The sequence below is a fragment of the Schistocerca gregaria genome, chromosome 1, assembly GCF_023897955.1.
Source record: "Schistocerca gregaria isolate iqSchGreg1 chromosome 1, iqSchGreg1.2, whole genome shotgun sequence".
Lineage (NCBI taxonomy): Eukaryota > Metazoa > Arthropoda > Insecta > Orthoptera > Acrididae > Schistocerca > Schistocerca gregaria.
The window spans coordinates 413,750,524-413,775,852 of NC_064920.1; the positions used below are offsets into that span (position 1 = coordinate 413,750,524).

At 39.4% G+C, this 25,329-nt stretch overlaps 1 protein-coding gene across 1 annotated transcript in view; it reads left to right on the forward strand.

Annotated features, from left to right (window-relative positions):
• Positions 1-3,385: 3,385 nt before the first annotated feature.
• LOC126351562 (probable ATP-dependent DNA helicase HFM1) overlaps positions 3,386-25,329 on the forward strand; it is a 52,155-nt gene continuing 30,211 nt past the window's right edge. The window contains exons 1-4 of the mRNA XM_050002619.1: positions 3,386-3,487; positions 7,233-7,301; positions 9,668-9,686; positions 9,948-10,031. Of these exons, the coding sequence (XP_049858576.1) occupies positions 3,386-3,487; positions 7,233-7,301; positions 9,668-9,686; positions 9,948-10,031 (274 nt within the window). The remainder of the gene's footprint in view (positions 3,488-7,232; positions 7,302-9,667; positions 9,687-9,947; positions 10,032-25,329) is intronic.

The following is a 25,329-nucleotide window of genomic DNA, read 5'->3' on the forward strand; positions in this document are numbered from 1 at the left end:
GATATCTGTTTTTCCTCTACATCTACAGCTATTCTTAACAAGTCACATTATAGTGTGTGGAAGAAGGTACAAAGAAGTTGTAATCTCAACTTGTTTGTCTCAGAGTGGGACATCCCCCAATACCACACTCAACCCACCACCCCATCCCCATGCATGAGTATTGGCAGGGCAGGGGGACTTTGAAATCTTCAATGGGAACACCACTTTTTATTGCAGATAATGATTCTTCAGCAATATCTACATATGTTTCGTCTGAAGCATTTTCTTCATTTCACCGCAGATGGTGATGCAATCAGAGAAATAGAAATGAGTACACAATAGTAATTTACAACGTGTTACTCAATGGCCCTTGAATATCCAATGGCACATGGGACCCTGCCTCCATGCTGCAAGGGTAGGAGGGGCCAGTATTTCATAACTGCTAATTGGAACTTCTGATTGGAAAGCCCTTTCCCAACATTGTATTCCTCCAGCATACTGAAAAGGGGACTAATCAATGTGCCACCATGGCCATGTAGATACATTGTACCTTAACAGGCAGTACGCTGCAACTGGAGCTCACATACTGTTCAGACATAGAACAGATGGTGGCTCTAAACATCACAATACTTGCACAGTGCATATCTACCTATCATTTGGAGAGCAGATGTGTAAGTGGTTGATGAATGCTGGAACCACAGAAGAAAAAATTGAAATGATCCTGATTTACTGAGAATGTAGGGGAAATTTTGAGGCTACAGTTGCCTTGTATGATGTGCATTTTTCAGAGAAAGTTTCACGGGAGACCTGATGAAGACGTCAAGTAATGACGTCGAAGTATCGTGTTTGGAAGACGCTGATATCCGGCAGAAAACCCGATTTCCACGAGATGTCATCAAAGATACTCTTGTTTGTTCTTTTACAGTGTGAATGCCTTTATGTCTGATGGCAGCATACAGTGCACCACAACCCACAATTAATTTCTCAGCATTCCAATATGCCCATAGGTAGTATTGTCACAATACTCCATCATCATATGTATCATCCATATCACATGTCACTACAACGAGAACTTCACTGCGCCAGTTTCCATAATTAAGTTGTGTTTTGTGCATGAGCACATCAGTAAATACAAATGGCACCACATTTTTTTCTGAGGTACTGTTTTCCAATGAGTCTACACTCACAAACCATGGTAGTGTTAACTAACATAACACACATTACAGGAGTCTAGACAATCCCCACTGGTTGCGGGAAGTTGACCGTCAACATCATTGGTCAGTTAACGTATAATGTGGTATCATAGGGAACAAACTCATTGGTCCATATTTAATTGACAGCACTTTGAATAGATGCAAATATTGAATGTTTTTTTGGAGAGAAACTACCAGCACTGCTGCAGGAAGTTGCCCTGGATGTTCAGCAACATATGTGGTTTCTGCATGATGGTTGCCCTAGACAATTGAAGCACGGGAGGTATTAGACTGTGTTTCACTTGTCTGTGGATTGGCAGTGGTGGACCTATTAATTGTCCTGCTAGGTTGCCAAATTTCTTTTGGAGGAATATTTGAAAGGCAATGTGTACCAGCAGTTGCCAACAAACCATGAAGACATGCTCAACCACATCAGAAACACCTGTGCTGACATTCACACAGATATGTTACTGTCTTGTGCATGGTCATTTAAAAAGTGGATCACTAAGTGTATTGTAGTTGGCACTACAATGTTTGAACACTTAGTCTAAGTGGAAAAGTAGAGTAGCATTTGCCTCATGTCACAGTCCCAGTTGTGCATCGAGTAGCCCCTTGTTTGAAATTTTGGAGGAATACAGTGTTGTGAATGGGTTTTCCAATTAAAATTTTTGAAATACTGGCCTGTCCTAGCCTTGCAGAATGGCGGAAGGGTCCCACATACCATTGGTTATTGAAGGGCAATTCAATAGCATGTCATAAATTACAACAGTGTGCCCATTTCTATTCCTCTGATTACAGCATCATCTGTGATGGAACAAAGAAAATGCTGCAGACAAAACATATGTAGATTTTGCCACAGAATCATAATCTGCAATAAAAATGGGGTTCTCACTGAAGATTTCAAAGTTGTCCTCAACACCCACACATGGGGTGAGAAGGGCACCCGAGTGTGGTATCATTGTATGTCCCCCTTCAAGACAAACAAATTGGAATCATAACTTTTTTTGATCTGATGTATAATTTTTGACATATTTCAATGTTATCAGTTAAAATGAACACTGTTTGTGTGTGTGCATATATATGATGAATTTTCTAACACATGAAAGTTATTTTTAATATTCATGCCTCTTAATGTTCAAAATTACTAATACTAAGTTAAAAAGTACTTGCACACTTTTTAATGTTTAAAATTACTAGAATTTTTCTGAAAATTTACCATATTTTCTGCTGTAACATAGCAAAAACTACACCACAATATACATATATGCTTCTTCCAGGTGTATTTTCCTCTCTTTGCTGCCTCATTCTGTATGTACATAGATGGAAAGTCAATGTTTTTAGATGTTGGAAGACTTTTACATGCGACTTTGTGTTTTGTTTATAATCATTTTAATACCATTTCTGAAAATAAAAATTAGTTCTGTATTACTGCTACTGGTGTCGCCCCAGACTGAAGTTTCATGCTGCTAACATGGTTCAAATAGGTCATAATCACATACTACACAGGTTAATGTTCTTAGAAAAAGCTCATTATAATCAGTTGGTCACTTAAAAACGGGTGTGAAGCATTTACAGCACATTACAAGTGGGACCTTTCTGAACCTATTTGAGGACTTTTTATTACTACAAGAACTTGGAAGTGAATCTCATTATATAATGAAACAACTGGTATATGTTATGACATAACTATAGTAATCGAGTGACTATACACAAGCATTTGACTATGGTAGCTATAGGATTTGGGTAACAAACATTATCTTCATGGTGTGTAATGACTGTCAATGTTACTGATTTACATACACAAAGTACACATTATGTGGACAGATACAACTTAAACACTTGAAGTCTTAGAACATACTGCCTAATCCCCAGAGATACTGTTTTTCCAGGGATAGTCTTGGGGATGGAAGTCCATAGAGCTTGTATCCCAATAGCCCCCCACCCCCCAAAGGCATGGAGTGCTGAAGTTGTGTTGTGGTGTGGTGCAGTTCATCTCTGGAGATGCTGTCAAGCACGTACTCATCTAGATGTCTTGGTCGGCGCAGCGGCCTGCCTTTTTGTGACGTCGGTACTGGCTGAGAAGGTGGTACTGGAGGTGCCATTGTTAGGTCACCCACTGGTGGTTGTACATCATCCTGTAGTGGGGCTGTAGGCTGATAGGCTGATCCCGTGTCTGGTTTTCCATGTTGTCACCTGGGGCTGACACATCTAGGATGCCATGCCTGGATAGCATAGCTAACAGTGCAGCTGTATCAACTGACTGTGGTATCAATGTGGAGTGGTACAATGATCGTGACACTGTCCTGTTGCTGACTGTCAGTTTTCGTACATGGCAGATACCGTGATCATCGTGTCATGTAGAGACACTGTGATATCTTCTGGAAGGTAGTGCTTGACATCGACTACAACTGAAAAGGGGATTGTGTTGTGGCATGAGGTCAAAGCGGCAATATTGTTCCCCATCATCTCCATAAAAGTCCATGCAAGCTTCAGTCTATCAACAGACACAGTAGTGGTTTTGCCGACTATCATGATTTCAAATGTGTTGGTTCCCTGTCTTAGTACTTTATATGGTCCACTGTATGCTGGGTGCTGTGCTGGCTTGATGGCATCTGTGCATAGCATTATGTGAGTGCAAGTCTGTAGGTTTTTGTGCACAAATACATGAGGTGTTGTGTGGTGCGACAACAGTGGGACTCTGATGCAGCATTTCTGTTTTCTAATCTGTCATAAGAGGTCTGGGAGGTCCTTATTGCTTTTGTCTGTTGTCTGTGTGACAAATTTTGCCAGGAAGCAAATCGCTACATATTAGAGTATAACTGCTACTGAGGCATCGAAGTCCTATTTTTGGGCCATTCTGATAGCCAGCAGCACCCAGGGTACAGTCTCTGACCATTCGTTATGGTGGCACACCAGTGCTGTTTCCAGTGTGCGGTGCCACTGTTCAACATTTGATTGTGGGTGGTAGGCTGTGATATTGAATCAGTGGCAGCTGCAGAGGTGGCACAGTTCCATAAACAGGGTCAATTTGAATTGTCTTCCCTGATCGGTTGTTAGCGACTCAGGTCAGCCAAATCTTGCTACCCTTAGGTTGATGAACTCTCTCACAAATTTCTCTGCTATGTCCCTGAGCGGAGCAGCATCAACCCGAGTCGTTCTGTCAATGACCAAAAGGGTATTACAAAATCTGCTAGGTTCATGTAGTGGCCCCACTAAATCTATATGTGCATGGCAAAAATGGCCCTTCAGGAAAGGGAAACTCCCTAACAGTGGCTGGTTGTGTCATGCTGTCTTCAACCTCTGGGAAGGTATACATGCTCATGTCCAAGTGACACAATCCCTCTTTATATTCAGCCACCCATAATGCTCTGAAACTTGTTTAATCATGGGGCATACTCCATGGTGAGCTAAGTTATGGAGCAAGTAAAATATTGTTCAGTGACAGCAGGTTAGAAAGGTAATTGCCTCCCCGTTGATATGTCACACCAAACTAGTTTGTTGGTTCCGGGCACTGGGAATTTTCATAGATGTAATCCCGTGTCGCTGCCTGGCAAAAATCATTCCAGGTCCACATCTGTTGCCTGTGCATATGCAAGGTTACCAAAATCCAGTTGAGTGATCACCACCGCTAAGTGGGACACGTAGTCCGCAACCATATTGTCTGCTCCACGCACGTGGTAAATATCTGTTGTGAACTGTGAGATGTGGTCTAAGAGCCTAAATTTGCATGGTGTGGTTGTGGTACATGGATTCTTTACTGCATCAGCTAATGGGCGATAGTCTGTATAGATAGTAAGTGTAAGTGGTATCCCTTCAATATCGCTGCGGTATAGCACACCACTTTGTACACAGGCAGTAGTTCGTGGTCTAAGGTTGACCACTTCCTTTGAGATTCTCTCAGTTTCCTTGAGAAAAAACAGTGAGGCTATGTCATTCATGGCACTTCCTGCTGTGATACAGTACCTATCACTTGGTCTCTCGTGTCTGATGTAATGATAAGATGAGAATCCGGTGAAGGTAGTGCAAGTGTGATGATGTGGGCTAGTTGAGCTTTAATGTTGTCCAATGGAGTTTACATCTAAGCTGTCCATGTTAGCTTCCTCTTTCCCACTGTATTTTCCCCTGTAGAGCTTCTGTGGTGTGAAGCAGAGTTTCATGGGGTAAGTGTCATCAGTAGAAATTGACAACGCTGAGAAATTTACGTAGTTCTATGTAGTTCTTAGTAATGTGTGGGAGGACACCAGTTAATAATCTACTCAATTTTGTCCTGTTTGGGCCATATGCCTATTGAATTGACTAAATGGCCAACGAACGTGACACAAGGCTGTTGCAGTTGGCATTTGTCAGTATTAATTTCCACCCCGTGTTGTGACAGCTTGTCGTATACTCCACACAGGTGTTGTTCATGTTCCTCTGTGGATTTTGAGAATACAATTAAATCATCTAAATAGCAGTAACAGTATGGCACGTTGAAAAACGACGCATCAATGAATCTTTGCCACATCTGTGTGGCGTTTTTCAATGTAAATGACATAAATAAGTATTCATCTAAACCAAATGGAGTGATAATTGCCGTTTTGTGAACGTCCTCCAGGCCACAGGTATTTGGGAGTATGCTCTTTTACAGTCCAGTATGCCAACTCGTGTGCAAAATCTTGGGTATTCGTGACTGGGTAGCTATCTACGAGGGTTGGAGCTTAAATAGTGGCAACTACTTATTCACAACTGATACAAAAGAGTTACATGTTTGCACCTGTTACTGTCCTTCAAAGTAGTCACCAGTGTTGTGTAGAGCCCATTGCCAGCTACGTGGAAGTAATAGTATACTGTTAGCAGTGCCTGTTCCGTTGATGGTGCGAATGGAGCGGCCTACTGCCTGTTGAATCTCTGGAACAATTCTGAAGCAAATTCCACGAAGTGGTACCTTCATCTTTGGAATCAAATACACAGTATTACTGTTCATTTTTGGAGCATCACCTGTGATCAGCTTTGTCAAAGAAGCAGCAACACTTTCTATGCAATCCACCCACCATTTTGCTTGACAATGCACGGGCTCATACAGCGCAAGCTGTGCTGTTCTGTTCAGTCGGTGGGACTGGGAAGTACTGTACCATCCACCATACTCCCCAGACTTAAGTTCTTGTGACTTTGATTTGATTCTGAAGATGAAGGAACCACTTCGTGGCATTTGCTTCAGAACTGTTCCAGAGATTCGACAGGCAGTAGACCTCTCCATTCGCACCATTAACAGAACAGGCTCTGGTAACAGTATACTATGCCTTCCACATCACTGGCAATGAGTCCTACACAATGCTGGTGTCTACTTTAAAGGACAGTAACAGGTGTAAACATGTCACTCTTTTGTATCGGTTGTGAATAAATAGTTGCCACAATTTAAGTTCCAACCCTTGTATAATAGTTCTGGCATTGGGGTACCAGCAGTCGCTGCTGAGGCACCATATACCGTCATTCTTTGGCCACATAGTGACAGTTGATGCTTATGCATTGTCCAAAGGCCTGATTATACTGTCCTGCTGTCCTGGAGAAATTATTCAATGGCTGTCCTGAGTTTGTGGGGGAAGGGGGGGGGGGGGGGGGCTAGACAGCGGGGGCGGCAGCATACAGGCAGTCCCAGAGTCGTACTAATTCTGTGGACGAGTAGTTTGTAACTATGCAGACTGTTTTGTTTGGTAGGGGTGGTCCAGGTAGCAAAATCCTGTTGTCTGATCTGTTCACAGGTATGGTAGCCTTGTCAGTGGGTAACCCACTCACTGTTCAACCCACTTGCGAGAGCTGCATCTTCAAGTATAACAGGCAATGTACTAATCTGTATATCTGTGGTAGTGGTTGTACAGTTATCCCTTAGCTCTCAGGTGCACTGGGCTGTCTGTAGCTGCTGCCGGAATCATTGCAGTTGGCTGTCCAGTTCGTGATGCAGCTGTATAGCTGCTCGTTCTGTGTACATGTTTTGTTGTTCACATAGGCCATGATCTTTTCATGGAGTTCATCACAAACTGTTGCATGCTGTAATACAAGCTCCACTGCAGTCTCCATGTCTAGTGGTGGAGGAGGAGGGTCTATGTTGGATGGCAGACTGTCATTGCAGAGGTCCCCTATAGAGTGAAGTCTGTCACGTCGTGATAATACCCTGCTGAGATCTGGGATGAGGCAGTAATGATAGAAGTAGTCCACTCTGAGCATCGTGGAGGTTGTCCCCATTACTGGTATATTGAATCATTTGCCACTCAGAGTTGTATGATTGAACACTTGTGATCTCCTGTGGTGAGATGTGGGGGTAGCATGCTGATGTTCATACCCTTATTGACCAGCAGGTACTGGTGTATCCAGGTGTCGTAAACAAACAGTCGTGCACTGTCTGCCCATTTGTGTGGTTGTCATGTGCTTTGGTATCTCTGGTAGAAAGGCGGCTTGTTGTAGGGAGGTAGGCTGGTGTGCCTTGGGCCAGTCCACTGGTGTAGTTTGGGTAGCCACACGGCTATTGGCAGTAGCATTTGTTAGTGCTGAAACGCACATGGAACCAGCAGTAGCCACTTGTCGTTTTCATTTTGGCTGTGCTGTGTTGTGGCGCTGCACAGGCGTTGGCCATCTCCATTGTTTGTTTATTTCCTGCAGGAGCTGGGTGCCTGTGCCATGATTGTTGCAGCACTGCAGCAGTTGTGGCCTGCAAGGCAGCTGGGGTTCAGTTGCAAGGAGGAGGAGTCTTTTGCGCTGTGTCTGCCACTGCTGTCATCCTTGTCTGTTGTGTACCATATCCATCGCTGGCATGGTAGTAGTAGATAGGTGTCCTAGCACTGATTAGTGTCCAGTGATGTGCAAGGACTAGCATCCTGTCGGCCAGTTGTAAGTGCATTTCCAATGGTGTGTCCACATGTACTAGAAATGCTGTCTGTATTTGCTCTGGGAGCTTGAGTAACAATAATGACCATAAAGCCCATCTGGTAGTAGGTTGTTATCAATTTTCAAGCACAGTTTGTGCCATAATGCCAATGGTGTGTCATTGCCCAGTGTCATCTCAGTTATGGCGAGGTGCAGTTGTTGCTTCGGTGTGCATGATAATTGTTGCAATATTAGTGGCCTCACCAGCTCATACTTGTGTGCAGTCAGAGTAGTAGTAGATCCACTTGTTCACTGAGATGATTGAAAAGTATTAACAGCTTGCTCTGGTTGTCCTCAATCCCTGCTCTCCTTATCATAATTTTGCATAGAGAAAACTGCACTTCTAGTGAGTCTGTGTGAATGGGTGCCAGGTGGAGTTTGATAGATGGTGGGTGGTTTCTGTAGTGGTAATTTTGTGTTGGTCCCACTGAGTTGTCAAAGTGCTGTAATTGCATGGCACTGCTCAGACTGACTGTGGTGACCTGCTGAGGTACGGCCACTGTTTGCTGTACTTGTTGGCATGGTGTGGTGTGATATTCCAATTGGAGCTGTGGTCCAGCATGCGCCGTAGCTGGCCGGGTGGTGATGTCACGCCTGTGGAGTGACAAGTGTTGCAGTGTGGCTGATATCTCTGTGATGTCATCTGTGTGATGTATAGAGACATCAGGAGACTGAGGAGAAGTATAATTCTGTTGGATATCACAGTTTTCTGGCAGTGTTTGTCGGTGTGTCCACTGTGCACACTGTTTTGTTAGTCGCATCGCGGGGTGGCAGTTGTTGCAGTGTTGTTGTAACGAAACGCAGTGTGCAGCATGGGTGATGCAGGAAGTAAGTCTGTGTTAATGGCATTGCACCCCTCAGTCATAATGCATCTTGCAGTAGGTGGGGTGAAGTCACAGTCGGTCGGAGGTCATTGAAGCATGGGAGGTCCGTGCAGTGACTTGTTGTGGTGCAGGGATTTTAGTGTGCATCTTGAATGCAGACAATGAATGAAAACATGCTCAGAGTTAATTATGCAACTTCATTTTTTGTAAGTGGTAACAAAACTTTATGATTTTATTTATTCATATAGAGTAATGTCTCATATATTTCATGCATTCACAGGGTGGATAATGGAGTAAAAGAGGCCAAAACAAAAATCAGTGAGTCAATGAAAATGGTTAAAAAGCAATAGGGCATCAATAACAACAATACATCTGTCAGTATTATATCAACACTGCCAAGCTTCCAGTTACGATTACGAAGTCTTTATTATGCATAGCAACTAGCAAACAACACATATTGAGCAGATACAAAACATAGTTCACAATAAGATCAAAAGTTCACCAAATTTGAAGATAGAGCACTGCTCATTCTATCATCAATGGTGATCTATGGTTGTCACACATCCATTGTTATCTATGCATCAAAGAGCTTGTGTTTTGTTATCAGTGAGCATTCACCATCTGATCAGACACTAACAGTAACCTCCATGACTCCACCATAAGGTGTACAGAAACATGTCACATAGCCTGCAGGAAGAAGAGGATAAATTTATGAAATGGACATAAAAAAGGAAAAAATCATAAATTTTAGAGCCAAAGTCTCCCTGTTTCTAGCAAAATAGAGGAAAGAATTGTAAGCAACTGGAGTGTAATATCCTCACAACTGATGAAAAGTTTCATTTTTTTTAACTTTTTCCATCTGTTTTCTGGTTGTGAAAGCCTCTCTTTCCAAAATCAATAATTTTTTACCATATTTCTGTCTCTTGTTAGCTGGTTAGTATATTTTTTTTTTTTTGTTCATTGAGATGTGTAAATAAATGCCATGATAAGATACTCTGTAGGAAGTCTGTTTGAAATTAACCAATTATATAATCAATTCCTTAACAATATTCAGCTGAACAATATCAACAAATATTTTCATCATACCCTTCCTTCAATGTAATGCAATCAAAGCTCCTGGAAGATGTCCTATATACAGGTAAGTAATTTAAAATGCTCTGAAAATCCAAATTAAATTTCATATATTTGCTTGGCAAATTCTGTTATCAAGGATGTTATTATGTGACACATACCTCATTTGGAAGTGAGAAATCACATATTGAGGAAAGATAGAACTAAGGTGAATAGCTCAAGCCAATTAAACTGCTCACACAACCTGAAGTGTGTTTACAACATAAGAAGATGAAGTGGCAGTCAGATCTTTGGCACCAGCCACATGGGCTTCATGTCATCTTTGGCAAGGCCTTCATCTGCTCCCCAGTTAGGGCAGTCCCATTAAGAATTACACCAGTGATGATTAGCAACACTAGGAATAATTACATTGCCTCACTGTAAATATTGCTGCCTTCACCACATACACAGCATAAAGTCCCACTCATGTGCAGTTTCCCACAGGGCAGCAAAAAGAGATACTTGCAAAGAGGTATGTTTTAGTGGTTCTGCAGCAAACACATCCCAAGCTGCAGAAGTTAATGAGCAGTTTATGGAATTTCTGACTTCTCAAGCCACAACCCAGAAAATTTACTTGAAGACATTCACTAGCAAACACCCATTGAGGTTCCTTTTGGACACCAGTGTTTCTGCATGATTGCTAAACAATCTTCTTACGAAAGTTTAGGTTCACCACCATTGCAGGCAGCCAAGACAAATCTTTTGGCTTATGGATGCAACCATGTGCCTTTGTGGGGAAAGTTTCCAGTATTAGTCCCTTATCTATCTGACCCCAAAGTGGACAATGTTCTTGGGATAAACTCTTTCAAGACCTTTGAATTTACAGTTCATGAGATAGCACATGCTGCGCAATATCAAGGGTCTTGTACTACCTTAAGCTAGTTAGTTAGTTACGTTTTCTATTGATCAATAGCATGGAAAAACTTTATGATGTGGAACATGTCAAATGCACAAGAAAGGCACACAGGAAACAAGTTTTTTCCTTTCTTTTTTACATTATAGTGTTATATCTAAATATTTCTATTATCTATCCCATTTCCTTAAATGGCACAAAATGCATGTATTATAACTCCAGATTTATTTACTCATATTCAAGAATTCATCTATGGTGTAGAAGGAGTTGGCAAGGAGGTATGATTTCAATTTATTTTTGAAACTGTTACTACTTTCTGTCAGGCATTTTATTTCATCTGCCATTTTATCAAAAAGTTTTATAGCAGCATATTTTACCCCTTTCTGTGCCAAAGACAAGTTAAGTAAAGGATAGTGTAGGTCTTTCTTTTTTATGGTATTGTAATCATGAATGTCACTGTTGATTTTAAACTGGTCCATGTTGTTGAGAAATAATTTCATTACCGAGTAAATGCACTGTGAAGCAGTTGTAAGAATTCCTAACCTTTTAAACAGATGCCTGCAAGATTTGCGACTATGAACCCCACACATTATTCTAACTACTTTCTTTTGAGCAGTGAGTACCTTTTGCCTAAGTGTTGAGTTGCCCAAGAATATTATTCCGTATGACATCAGAGAGTGGAAATATGCAAAGTATGTTAGCTTACTAATTTCTACATCTTCAAAATTGGCAATTATTCTGATTGCAAAGTTGCTGAACCTTGTCGCTTTAGGAGATCCAAAATATGACTTTTTCAATTAAGATTCTCATCTATATGTACACCCAAAAACTTAGTATGCTCTAACCTGGCTATTGACTTCTTTTGATGTGTTATGTTTATTGAAAGAATTATACTTTTTGCAGCCGAAAATTGGATGTACTGTGTTTTTTCAAAGTTCAGAGCAAGCCCATTTGCAGAAAACTAATTAATAACTTTTCCAAAGACCTTATTTCTATCATTTTCTATCAGACTTTCTTTTACTGGATTAATAATTATACTTGTATCATCAGCAAACATTGTCAGTTCAGCATTTTGTTTCACATAAGAAGGGAGGTCATTCACATATATCAAAAACAGGAGGGGACCCATGATCGGACCTTGTGGAACACTTAATGTAATTTCACCCCAGTTAGATGAAGTGGCAAATTCCTTTGAGTCACTTGAAGCATATAAAGAGACTTATTGCTTCATGTTCTGTAGATATGACTTAAACCACTCATATGCTGTTCGATTTATACCATAGATTGTAATTTCTCTAACATAATGTCATGGTTCACACAATCAAATGCTTTGGATAAGTCACAGAATATTCCTACTGGTGACATTTTATTATTTAAAGACTCTATTATGTGGACAGTGAAATTGTATATTACTGTCTCAGTGGAACAGTATTTCTGATATCCAAACTGTGATTTATTAAGTATCCCATTACTGTTGAGATAGCTAAGCACTCTTGAGTACATTACTTTCTCAAAGATTTTTGAAAATGCTGTAAGCAAGGATACTGGCCAGTAATTTCTGACATCTGTGCTTCCCCATTTTTGTAGAGAGGCCTGACAATGGCAGATTTTAACCTGTCTGGATAAATACCCTGAGTCAGTGATGCATTACATATGTGACTCAAAACATCAGCTGTAACTGCTCCACATTGTTTTAATAAATTGGTAGAGATATCATCTACTCCAACAGAGCATTTATTTTTCAAAGATTAAATAATTTTCCTTATTTCGCAAGAGGTTGTTAGATGAAACTTAATCTGACTAAAATTTTTCAAAACTTCCTCTTCCATGTACTGCCTGCCTTTTTCTTTTGAACTATTCTCACCAATTTTTTCTCTTACACTTAAGAAGTGATGGTTAAATACATTGGCTACCTGTGTACTGTTGGTGAAGATGGTCTCATTCACTTTAACAGTAATACTACTTACCCCAGTGGTTACTTTTCCTGTCTCCCTTCTAAAAACATTTCATATTGATTTAGTTTTATGGCTGGAGTTGTTAATTTCTTTTCTAACGTACATATTTCTTGATTTCCTTACAACTTTTCTCAGTATGTTACAATATTCTTTATAGTGTAAAACTACTTCTGGATCTTTACTAGTTCTTGCTGTCTCAAACAGTTTTCTTTTTCTTTCTGAAGACACTTTAATACCTGTAGTAATACAAGGTTTCTTTCAAAAGATTCTATGCTAATTTGTGAAACCTGATATTATCAGAGACAGTAGTCTTACAGTAATTCATTAAAATACAAAAAAAAAGTTGTACAAAAATCCTTTAGTGTCTAGACCACATTTTATATTAGACAACTAAAATATGATAACTATTTTTGGTTCTGTATAGCTACATTCATATCTGTAAACAGTCAAAAAAAGAAATTGCTTTAGAGAAATTCTTAAAATTCTAATATATAGTCTGTGGGGATTAAGATGTTACGTGCAGTAATATTGAACCCAACATTAAGTATTCACTCGTTTATAATGAATTAACTTTATTTTGATCACGTCGGAACAAACACATCCGCTCGAATACAGAGTTCGGAACATACTGAGATCAACAGTTTTCAAAGTTCTCAAAGATGAGGCAGTCGACTCTTGTAGTCGATAACCACCACAGAGCCCCCACTGGTAGTGTGAAGCACAGTAAGAATGATGAGAGGCGTGTGTGCACCTGGCCGGCTGATGGCACAGGTGCGCGTGACCGATCGTGTCGTAGCAGGCGCTAATGTGAGGCGCAATCGGACCATTTCTCGATGTCTTGGTAGGCACAACCAGCGGAGAGAAGGAGGTATAGAAGGTGTCCACAGGTTGACCGTGCCATGCTGCTGATGGCACGGTGGAAGCAAAAAGCGGCGGTGTGTCGGTGGGGAGAACATCATCATGCTGAGGCCATATGGCACAGCAGGGTTTTGATCTGATCAAAGGCACGGAGTGCATCAAAGATGCGATGTGATGTATTGCTAAAGCATTTGCCAGCGAGTGCCACGGTAAGTGCAACGTGTCGGAGCAAGCACCCTGTGGCTTAACAGGTTGCGTAAGAGATGCCGGATCAGCAACACTCGCAGTAATGACGGAGTTATAGAGGCACTTGATGTTGCAGCAGGGGAGAAAACAGCAAGCTGCACATGACCGACCTTGGTGGCGGATGACTTCGGTGTAGACAGAAGTGTCACCTCACAGTCCATGGATGGTGAGTGTGTTACAGCGGTAGATGGCAGGATGCTCCAAGCGGAGTTGACAGTGTTGGTGTTTTGATGTGCGAAACAGCCGTGAACGAAGATTGGGGGGTGTGGTCATGAGCCCTGTGCATGAGGCATGGTGACGGCGAGCGGTGGTGGAAGGCGGACATGGTCGGCGAAACCATGGTCGGAGCAGGAAGGTGATGAGACGTAATGTGAACATGAAGACGTCGAATCGGCGGATGAACTACTGGTCTGTGGCAGAGAGGCAACACAGTTTGATGGAACTGGAGCTGCGTGTGTGCTGTTGCTGTTGGCACTGTGGTTGAGTCATAAGGCTGCAAGCTGCTCGCGTGAAACTGCTGCACAGTCATGTGTCGGAGCGGAAAGATGCTCGCTCTCGAAGCAGAAACGGCAGATGTGTTGGTCGTACATTGCGGAGGTAGTGAAGAGGGCAGCAAAGGAAGCGGCACTGGAATGCAGCTGGTTGTGCCATAGCAGAGAAATGAAGTGTCTGGAACTACCAAGGAAAAGTGGCAGCAGTGTAAATAAGTTGCTTGCATCACATCAGTAACATAGAATTTCCACTTGAGGCGGCATGATGATGGCAGGTGTGACATCTTGGACATAGATCCATGTAGCGTGATTGTCAGGGTTTTAGTTGTAGCTGATAGCAATGGCAAAGGATTGCCAGCAGTCAGAGGCAGAACAATGACAGGAGCATCTCATTGCATGTCGTGCTTGGTCGGTGTCGGCTGCAGCATGTGTAACTGATCTTATACTAACAAGTTGTATGTCACAATTTGCTCACGTAGCTGTTGCAGTTGTTCAGGCGAAAATGTATGTCATGAAACAGTCTGCTGTGTATCACTGAATAAGATGGAGTCAAAATCAGAAAAATCAGAATCTGTCTCTATCAAAGGTAACCTGGTGCATAAGACAAGGTCGGCGGCACAGTATTGACGTAACAGTTCGAGTACAAGAGATCTTGTGCGCGATCACGAATGTGAAACTCAGTACTCAGTGGCAGCGGAGTCAGAGCATGTTCACTGCTGTATGTAGCACTGATACGGCTGAAATCATCTTCTGGGGTGGGTGAACAAGTTGCGGGCGTGATCCAGTAGTGAACAGCTGGGCGGTAAGCGTGCATAGTCTCAGCGAGTTGTTGACAAGATGTAGGTGCGGTAACCATGGCAGGATTATATGTCATGTAGCTGTTTGTTTTACTGGGTCAAGGTGAGCCAGCAGGTGGCGGCCTTGATGTCTAAGTCAAGCAAAGTCGGTGCGGCTCAGGTGCTGTGTAGAGGGAGGTGTGGCACATCCAGTGTTGCACTGAGAAACAGCTGGCATTGTCGTCAGTGTAATTGGTGCATTGTTGTTGATCGGTAGGATGTACTTGATGAAACTGTTTCTGTGAATTCGACCAGGCCTGCAATTTAGCCGTAGTTTGGTGTTCGTGCGAACTGGGACTTGCAACATAGTCCCTGTTTGTTGCAGTCAATTGTCTGGCATGATTGTCTGATGTCGAAGCACTGCACAATGTTAACTCATTGCACAAAAGCAAGTCAAAATTGTCCAAATTAATCAGCGAAGGAGCACTGCACTGTAAGGAAGTGAAATTATCGATGCATTGAGCGGGTTTCGATGGATGATGTGTGTGCCTCGGTCACATTGTCGATGTGTGAGAAAGTGACGAAAGTTACCAAAAAGCACAATTCACACAAGAGTCGGGAATTTACACACTAATTACACTTCCTGTATGCTGCATCCAGATGCGAAGTTGATGGACATAGAAATCCGACAAAGGGTTGCTGCATTGTTTGTCTATGGCGATGTTCCAGTACACATTTCGGGTGTAATTAGCATCGTTCATGAGCATTGGGGTCACCAGCGTGGGGATCGAGATGTTATGTGTGGTAATATTGAACCGAACATTAAGTATTTGCTCGTTTATAATGAATTAACTTTAGTTTGATCATGTCGGAACAAACACATCTGCTTGAATACAGAGTTCGGAACACACTGAGATCAACAGCTTTAAAAGAAGTTCATTCTCAAAGATGAGGCAGTTGACTCTTGCAGTCGATAACGACCACAAGTCTAAAAATGTTAAGCTGACGCAATACATACACGGAGAGCCTACTCCATTAGTAAAATTAATAGACATCAAAACTATCTTTATAGCATTTTATGAATAACAATTTACTTCTTTCAAAGTAACATATGGCTCAAATTGTAAATGCAGATGAATATGCACTGTGCAGTATCACGAGTGAACATCATGCAAAAAAAGCATTTGTACTAAAAAACAACTACACTAACACAATTTTAATATTAAAATCTTCATGAAGGTGAGCCAGGTCATTACCCTGCAGAAATAAACAGCAATTATCTTACCAACAAAAATATTGTACATGAACCCAAATAATCTTGAAATTTCAAAATAACAGAAGGAAATATAATTAAGAGTGGGAATCTATCTTTTATCTTTATAAAAGACATATCCTATGTAACTGCCAAATGACGTGAATGCATTAAAATTCTAGTGTAACGCCAAAAATATGGACACATATTACAATTTTGTGACACAGTTAAGAAATAGGTGAGACAGTTGCATAGGTGAAACTGCATCACTCATCCATTATACACAATTGTAAAACAGGTAATACAATTGGAAAGCATAATGCAATGGAAACAAGAATTACAGACTGTTCCACACTTGTAAAACAATACACAACAATATTAAAATATAAACATATGTTAACACCATTAATAAAAGTAGAGAGAAAACCATACCGTAAATGACACAAGAGTAATCCATCGCAACATATAAAATAGTCATCGTTACATTATATGTACTTATTGTTTACAGAAATTAAATAAAACCAGACCAGCCAGACTGGCAAGACGTTTCCATTTTAAGAATGACTGAACTACTCAAGTAATCACACTGGCCTGATAACAGTAATCAACAAATGGCATACGAGTACACACATTTACATAGATTGAGATGAATGAATAAAGAATTTTAATGCATGTTCTGCAGTTACACATTGCAGGATAATGAGTGATTAATAAGAAAAAAATTAATTTTTATTTTTTCCTATTGAAATTAACTTTATTCTTATAAATCAAGTATGCAATTCCTTGCATAATACAGTTAAAGTGTGTATGACTTGCCAATCTGGTAGCGCTGATTTTGTGTGATTTCTGTCAGTAACAAGTACATATGGCTATTTTGTATGTTATTATGGATTGCTCCCATCTCAACCAGTGCATTGTTTTCTCCTTTTTTTGGTTACTGTTGTTAACATAGCTTCAACTATCACTATTACTACATACCATTTTACAGGTGTGGAACATTTTGTAACTCTTTCTGCCATTGCACAAATCTTTCTCATTGTATTAACTGTTTTACTAATGCTTATGATTAATGCAACTTTACTTATGCAACTAACCCTGCTCTTTTTTTATCTGTGTCTCTCAGGATTATGGTATGCATTTATATTTTATACATTACACTAAAATTTTAATGCTTTCATGTCATTTGACAGATACATAGGATATATTTTTTATACATGGTATGTTGTTGTAAAGGATAGGTTATGAGTCATATAATTGTGTTTCCTCCTGTTATTTTAAAATTTCATTATTATCTAGATTAATGTGCAACATTTTTGTTGCTAAGATAGTTGTTGTTTGTTACTGTGGAGTTATAAGTACATTACTTTGAAAGATGTAAATTGTTTTTCATAGAGTGCTATAAAGTCAATTGAGATATATTATAAGAGTGCATGGTTTTGATATGCAGTGATAAAATTCACTTGAGCTTCCAGCTGCATCAAATGGTTTAAAATCCTTAAGCTTTTGCTGGAGTACTCCCTGGTTATTGTCAAATGGTGACTGTCTTTTGATTGCTGTTACTATCCTTATATAGCCGCACTGACGTCTGTGATTTCATAGCTGCTTGCTCCAGCACCAGTGACGCCATGTAAGGAAGGGCAGCTACGTAAGGGTGATAGCAGCAAAAAAAAGACGTCACCACTTGATAATGGTCGAGGAGTACCCTGTCGAAAGCTCATTCACTTTAAATCATTTGTCATGGCTGGTAGCTCAAGACAATTTTATCAAATTGTGTTGTATGTTCATTTTACTAAAGGTGTAGGCTCTCCCTCCATACACTGTGTAGGCTGTAACATTTTTAAACTAAATATTATTATGGTAAGAATTTTTCTGTGGTGATGTCTTTTTCTGCTTTCTTATAAATGTGAAGAGGGTTGTTGTACGGAACCAAAACTGGTCATCATGATTTAACTGTCTGATGTTTTATGTATAATTTTCTTTTAATTTTAATTAATCTCTGTGATAAAAATGCCCAAATTTTCTCACCTGGACTAGGGAAGAGAATTGATTTTAGTATTCATGTAATTCTTAAAGGAATGAAGACTCCACATTTTTTTCAAAGCCCGTCTGGTTCCCTTGACTCTTAAAAATGGCCTCAAACTAGAGTTGGACAGACTATCTCATGAAAATATGTTAATGTCTATTTAATACAGACAATGCGCCTCCTCCCTGGTAACAGTAGTTACATAGTGAAATCATCTGAATGATCCATATATCACAGTGATGAGGAATGAATCAGTTTACAGTATATGTCTATATGTTGTCTGTAAAAAATTAATGAACACATTATTTATTAAGTCCTAATCATGCAACTATACTAAAAATCTACTTAAAAAAGGGAAAAGGGTACCAGTTAAATAGAAATTCACCCCCTGAATAGGAGGAGTTGTCTGGGGACAGTGATTATGGGCTTAGATTTAAAATGTGCTTTGCTACCTGTCAGACATTTTATGTTATTGGGTACACAATCAAAAATTTTTGCCACCACATACCGAACTACTTTCTGAGCCACTAACAGCTTTAACAATAGGTAACAAAGGTCATTTTTCCTCTAGTGTTGTGGATGCGGACATCGCATTCTTCATAAATTGTGATGGATTCTTTATGAAAAATTTCACTACCAAATACATGTAATGTGCTGCTGCAGTCAATATGCCTCGAAGCGTTACCTACATGATGACTGCAGATAAACTACACATATTATTCTTACTCGTTTCTTCTGTGCAATCGATGCTCTTTTTCTAAGTGATGAAGTACCCTGGAAAATTATTTCACAAGATATTATTGACTGGGAATGTGTAGAATATGTCAGGATATTGATTTGTTTTTTTCCAAGGCAGCAATTCTATGAAGAGCAAAAGTAGCTTTGAGAAGCTCAAGTTTTCATCAATGAGTACACTGAAAAATTTAGAGCATTCTACCCTATTATTGACTCCTGTTCATGTGATACATCAATTGTTGGTATGAACCTATGTGTTGTTCAGAGCTGAATACAATCTGTTTTCTCAAAATTAAGGGAGAGTCCACTTTCAGATAACCATTTAATCACCTGAAAAACAACATTAAAAATTTATTCAGTTTTGAAACCCAGTACATTAAGGGCACAGATAATGTAGTTGCTAATGCTTTGTCTAGGCTATCTTTAGGAAGTGAAAAAGAATTTAAAATTATGTACTTGAGTAGTGTGAAAGAGAAAAAAGAGATCTTGAAAATTTGAAAAGACATCTGTAGGTATCAAAATCATGATAAAAATTGGAAATTGGTTAAGAGCGTGTTGGGTAAGAATGGAGGAGAAAAGACAGAACAGTATTATAAGGTACACAAGGGTATTTTATTTAGGAGATATAAGACTGACTCAGAGGATTGCAAACTATGTTAGCCAAAACAGTGTATTGATTCTTTAGTTACTTATTCACATGAGAGTTTTGGTCATTGTTTATCAACCAAATGCTCACAAAAGATTCAGGAAAACACCTATTTTTATAACACAGGTAGGAGAGTCAAGAAGAAGATTGCCAGCTGTGATGTATGTCTAAAGGTGATGGTAAGTCACCAAACAAGGAGATACCAAATGTAAAACATACGGCCTAATAGTAACCTTGATCTAGTGTCTGTGGAGGTTTATGAACCTTCACCTAGGTCTAAGAACGGATTTTGTTATGCTTTTGTGGTGGTTGATGTATTTTTGGAGTTTGTGAAGCTGTTTCCTTTTAAGAAAGCTACCAGTAAGCAAATCATCTCTAAGTTTGAAAACGCATATTTTCATTGGGTAGGTATTCAGAAAACAACTTTATCTGATAATGATCCTCAGTTTACATCACAAGTTTGGAAATATTTTGTTGATCACACAAAAATAAGGCATATTCTAACATTGGCATACCATCCTTCAAGTAAACCTACAGAAAGATATATGAGACAGATTAGAAGACTGTTTAGAACAGGCTGTAGAAAATATCACATCAGTTGGATAGATTATGTCGGTGACTTTGAGGATATTATGAACACCTTACAACATTCTTAGTGAGTTTTTCACCATATTATGAAATTGGAACAGGATGTAGATGAAGATGAAATAGGAGATACGATACTGCGTGAAGAGTTTGACAGAACACTGAAAGACCTGAGTCAACAAGGCCCCCGGAGTAGACAACATTCCATTGGAACTACTGACGGCCTCGGGAGAGCCGGTCCTTACAAAACTCTACCATCTGGTGAGCAAGATGTATGAGACAGGCGAAATACCCTCAGACTTCAAGAAGAATATAATAATTCCAATCCCAAAGAAAGCAGGTGTTGACAGATGTGAAAATTACCGAACTATCAGTTTAATAAGTCACAGCTGCAAAATACTAACACGAATTCTTTACAGACAAATCGAAAAACTAGTAGAAGCCGACCTCGGGGAAGATCAGTTTGGATTCCATAGAAATGTTGGAACACGTGAGGCAATACTGACTCTACGACTTATCTTAGAAGAAAGATTAAGGAAAGGCAAACCTACGTTTCTAGCAGTTGTAGACTTAGAGAAAGCTTTTGACAATGTTGACTGGAATACTCTCTTTCAAATTCTGAAGGTGGCAGGGGTAAAATACAGGGAGCGAAAGGCTATTTACAATTTGTACAGAAACCAGATGGCAGTCATAAGAGTCGAGGGGCATGAAAGGGAAGCAGTGGTTGGGAAGGGAGTGAGACAGGGTTGTAGCCTCTCCCCGATGCTATTCAATCTGTATATTGAGCAGGCAGTAAAGGAAACAAAAGAAAAGTTTGGAGTAGGTATTAAAATTCATGGAGAAGAAATAAAAACTTTGAGGTTCACCGATGACATCGTAATTCTGTCAGAGACAGCAAAGGACTTGGAAGAGCAGTTGAACGGAATGGACAGTGTCTTGAAAGGAGGATATATGATGAACATCAACAAAAGCAAAACGAGGATAATGGAATGTAGTCAAATTAAATCGTGTGATGCTGAGGTAATTAGATTAGGAAATGAGACACTTAAAGTAGTAAAGGAGTTTTGCTATTTGGGGAGCAAAATAACTGATGATGGTCAAAGTAGAGAGGATATAAAATGTAGACTGGCAATGGCAAGGAAAGTGTTTCTGAAGAAGAGAAATTTGTTAACATCAAATATAGATTTAAGTGTCAGGAAGTCATTTCTGAAAGTATTTGTATGGAGTGTAGCCATGTATGGAAGTGAAACATGGACAATAACTAGTTTGGACAAGAAGAGAATAGAAGCTTTCTAAATGTGGTGCTACAGAAGAATGCTGAAGATTAAATGGGTAGATCACATAACTAATGAGGAAGTATTGAATAGGATTGGAGAGAAGAGAAGTTTGTGGCACAACTTGACCAGAAGAAGGGATCGGTTGGTAGGACATGTTCTGAGGCATCAAGGGATCACCAGTTTAGTATTGGAGGGCAGCGTGGAGGGTAAAAAACGTAGAGGGAGACCAGGAGATGAATACAGTAAGCAGATTCAGAAGGATGTAGGTTGCAGTAGGTACTGGGAGATGAAGAAACTTGCACAGGATAGAGTAGCAAGGAGAGCTTCATCAAACCAGTGTCAGGACTGAAGACCACAACAACAACAACAACAACAACCCAAGGATTTCTACTAGCCCTCGTCTTTTTACCTACTTGATCCTCTGCTGCCTTCGCTACTTCATCCCTCAAAGCTACCCATTCTTCTTCTATTGTATTTCTTTCCCCCATTCCTGTCAATTGCTTCCTTATGCTCTTCCTGAAACTTTGTACAACCTCTGCTTCTTTTAGTTTATCCAAGTCCCATCTGCTTAAATTCTCACCTTTTTGCAGTTTCTTCACTTTTAATCTACAGGTCATAACCAATAGATTGTGGTCAGAGGCCACATCTGCCCCTGGAAATGTCTTACAATTTAAAACCTGGTTCCTAAATCTCTGTCTTACCATTATATAATCTATCTGAAACCTGTCAGTATCTCCAGGCTTCTTCCATGTATACAGCCTTCTTTTATGATTCTTGAACCAAGTGTTAGCTACGATTAAGTTGTGCTCTGTGCAAAATTCTACCAGGCGGCTTCCTCTTTCATTTCTTTGCCCCAATCCTTATTCGCCTACTACATTTTCTTCTCTCCGTTTTTCTACTACCGAATTCCAGTCACCCATGACTATTAAATTTTCATCGCCCTTCACTATCTGAATAATTTCTTTTATTTATTTCATCATACATTTCTTCAATTTCTTCATCATCTGCAGAGCTAGTTGGCATATAAACTTCTACTACTGTAGTAGGTGTGGGCTTCGTATCGATCTTGCCCACAATAATGCGTTCACTATGCTGTTTGTAGTAGCTTACCCGCATTCCTATTTTCCTATTCATTATTAAACCTACTCCTGCATTACCCCTATTTGATTTTGTGTTTATAACCCTGTAGTCACCTGACCAGAAGTCTTGTTCCTCCTGCCACCAAACTTCACTAATTCCCATTATATCTAACTTTGCCCTATCCATTTCCCTTTTCAAATTTTCTAACCTACATGCCCAATTAAGGGATGTGACATTCCACACTCCGATCCACAGAACACCAGTTTTATTTCTCCTGATAACGACATCCTTTTGAGTAGTCCCCGCCTGGAGATCCGAATGGGGGACTATTTTACCTCCAGAATATTTTACCCAAGAGGACGCCATCATCATTTAATCATACAGTAAAGCGTCATGCCTTCGGGAAAAATTACGACTGTAGTTTACCCCGTTCGCAGTACCAGCACAGCAAAGCCGTTTTTGTTATTGTTACAAGGCCAGATAAGTCAATAATCCAGACTGTTGCCCCTGCAACTACTGAAAAGGCTGCTGCCCCTCTTCAGGAACTACACGTTTGTCTGGCCTCTCAACAGATACCCCTCCGTTGTGGTTGCACCTACGGTCCGGCTTTCTGAATCGCTGAGGCACGTAAGCCTCCCCACCAACAGCAAGGTCCATGGTTCATGGGGGGAGGAATTTAGTATGTAAGATGAATTGATTTATAAAGCTTTGTCTTATCTGTTGACTGAATTAAAATCTATGATACACAATATAGTTGTGTTCTGTAATAGATTTGTGCTTTAGAATTTCATACATATTTGTCATGGGAATAAATTAGTGCTTTTTGCAGTTTGAAGTGGACAATGTTCATAATATGTACTGCAAATGTTAGGAATAGTATGTGAGCATATCTGTGTGTATTACCTTATAATATGATTATGAACTTTATTCATTTTTTGTATCGAAACTTTTTTGCAGCTCTTGGTGTGGTTTGGGTTCAGGGGTTGATCCGTACATGATAAACTTAGGCCCTAAAATTTTTCCATTATTTTGTTCTTTCATGATTCAACATATCCTCGAATACTCTGGTTTATGTGGCTGATTGATTCCTACTCGTGGTTTAGTATGTTCTTCTAGTTTGTACCTGATGTTGTGATATTTTGAAGGTTTTATTGTATGGATTAAACTTAAAATTTATAATTCTAGTAATTAACCATGTGTCTGTAATTATTTCTATAGTTTAGGGGTGTAATGTTGTAGTTTTGATTTTGTAGTATTTTCTTTTGACAGTATGTTCCACAGATCTGAAAATGTGAATGCCATATCCTGATATATGTGTAGATTATGATTTGTATAGTAGATATTTTTCTTATATTTTCTTTAATATGGTATGTATCAGATACTTCTATACATCCATATGCAATCCTGGGCATCCTTTCATTCACTGTTTGGCAAACCTTATAGTCTGACACAAAATATTGTAAACACCCTGTTTCCAAATTTTGTGATCAGGATATTAAAATGGGAAACCCTCCTCACCAGTACCCTTTTTTTTATATAGAAATAACCAATACCATTTATACCGTCGATTCTTGTTTAGGTGAACATTCTTGTCTGTTCCACTGAAAGAATATCATTTGATTTTGTATATGATGCATTATATTTCAGGCTAAAATGTATAAAAAGAAATTAATTTGTTACACTCTATGTGTACTAATGTTTAGAATTATTCTTGTTTTAGAAATATTTGGAATTAGAAATTTTGGCATACTTAAAATTCATCTTATTCATTGCACAGTCTAACACTAATTATTAAATATATTTCTGCATTCATTTATAAAATAATGATGTGGCTTAATAAAGATTCTTCTTTTGTGAAGAATGTATGTAAACTCTGTTTCTATGTAAAACTCTATGGAATACTGTTATCACCACGGAATCTATTACTAGTGGGCATGCCCTTGATGGAAATGCATGTATTTTTTAATTTTGTCTACAGCGATGTATCTGATGACTTTATGAAAATGGTGATTGTGAAGTCAGTGTGATATTTAATAATGTAACAAAGAACAAAATTCAAGAAATATACAAAAAAAACATTCATCAGTTATTTAGTCATCAGGAATCCACAACTTTAAATAAAAATTTCAGCCACAAGAATGTACCTCTAGACTTAAGTCTTGGAGCCAACAACAAGAGAAAATGAAGATAAGTAAAAAGTTTTTCTTTTGTATATCTTATGCCTCTCAAAGCTTTTGAAATTAATGAAGACAATAAGATAAATTTAATGGTGATGTGTGGTAGGGTAAGATTACAAATGCAAGACATCTATAACAAGATATTAAAACAATGTGGAGCAGTTACAGTAGATGTTCTGAGTCACGTCTGTAATGCATCACTAATTTTCTAGCGATAGGATTACAGTTCCTTCAATAAATATAAAACATCAACAGAAGTCAGTAGCCTAGGTAGAGCATACTAGGTTTTAGGGTGTATGTATAGATGAGAATCTTAAATGGAAATTTCATATTTTGAATCTCCTAAAGTGACTAGGTTCAGCAGCTTTTGCA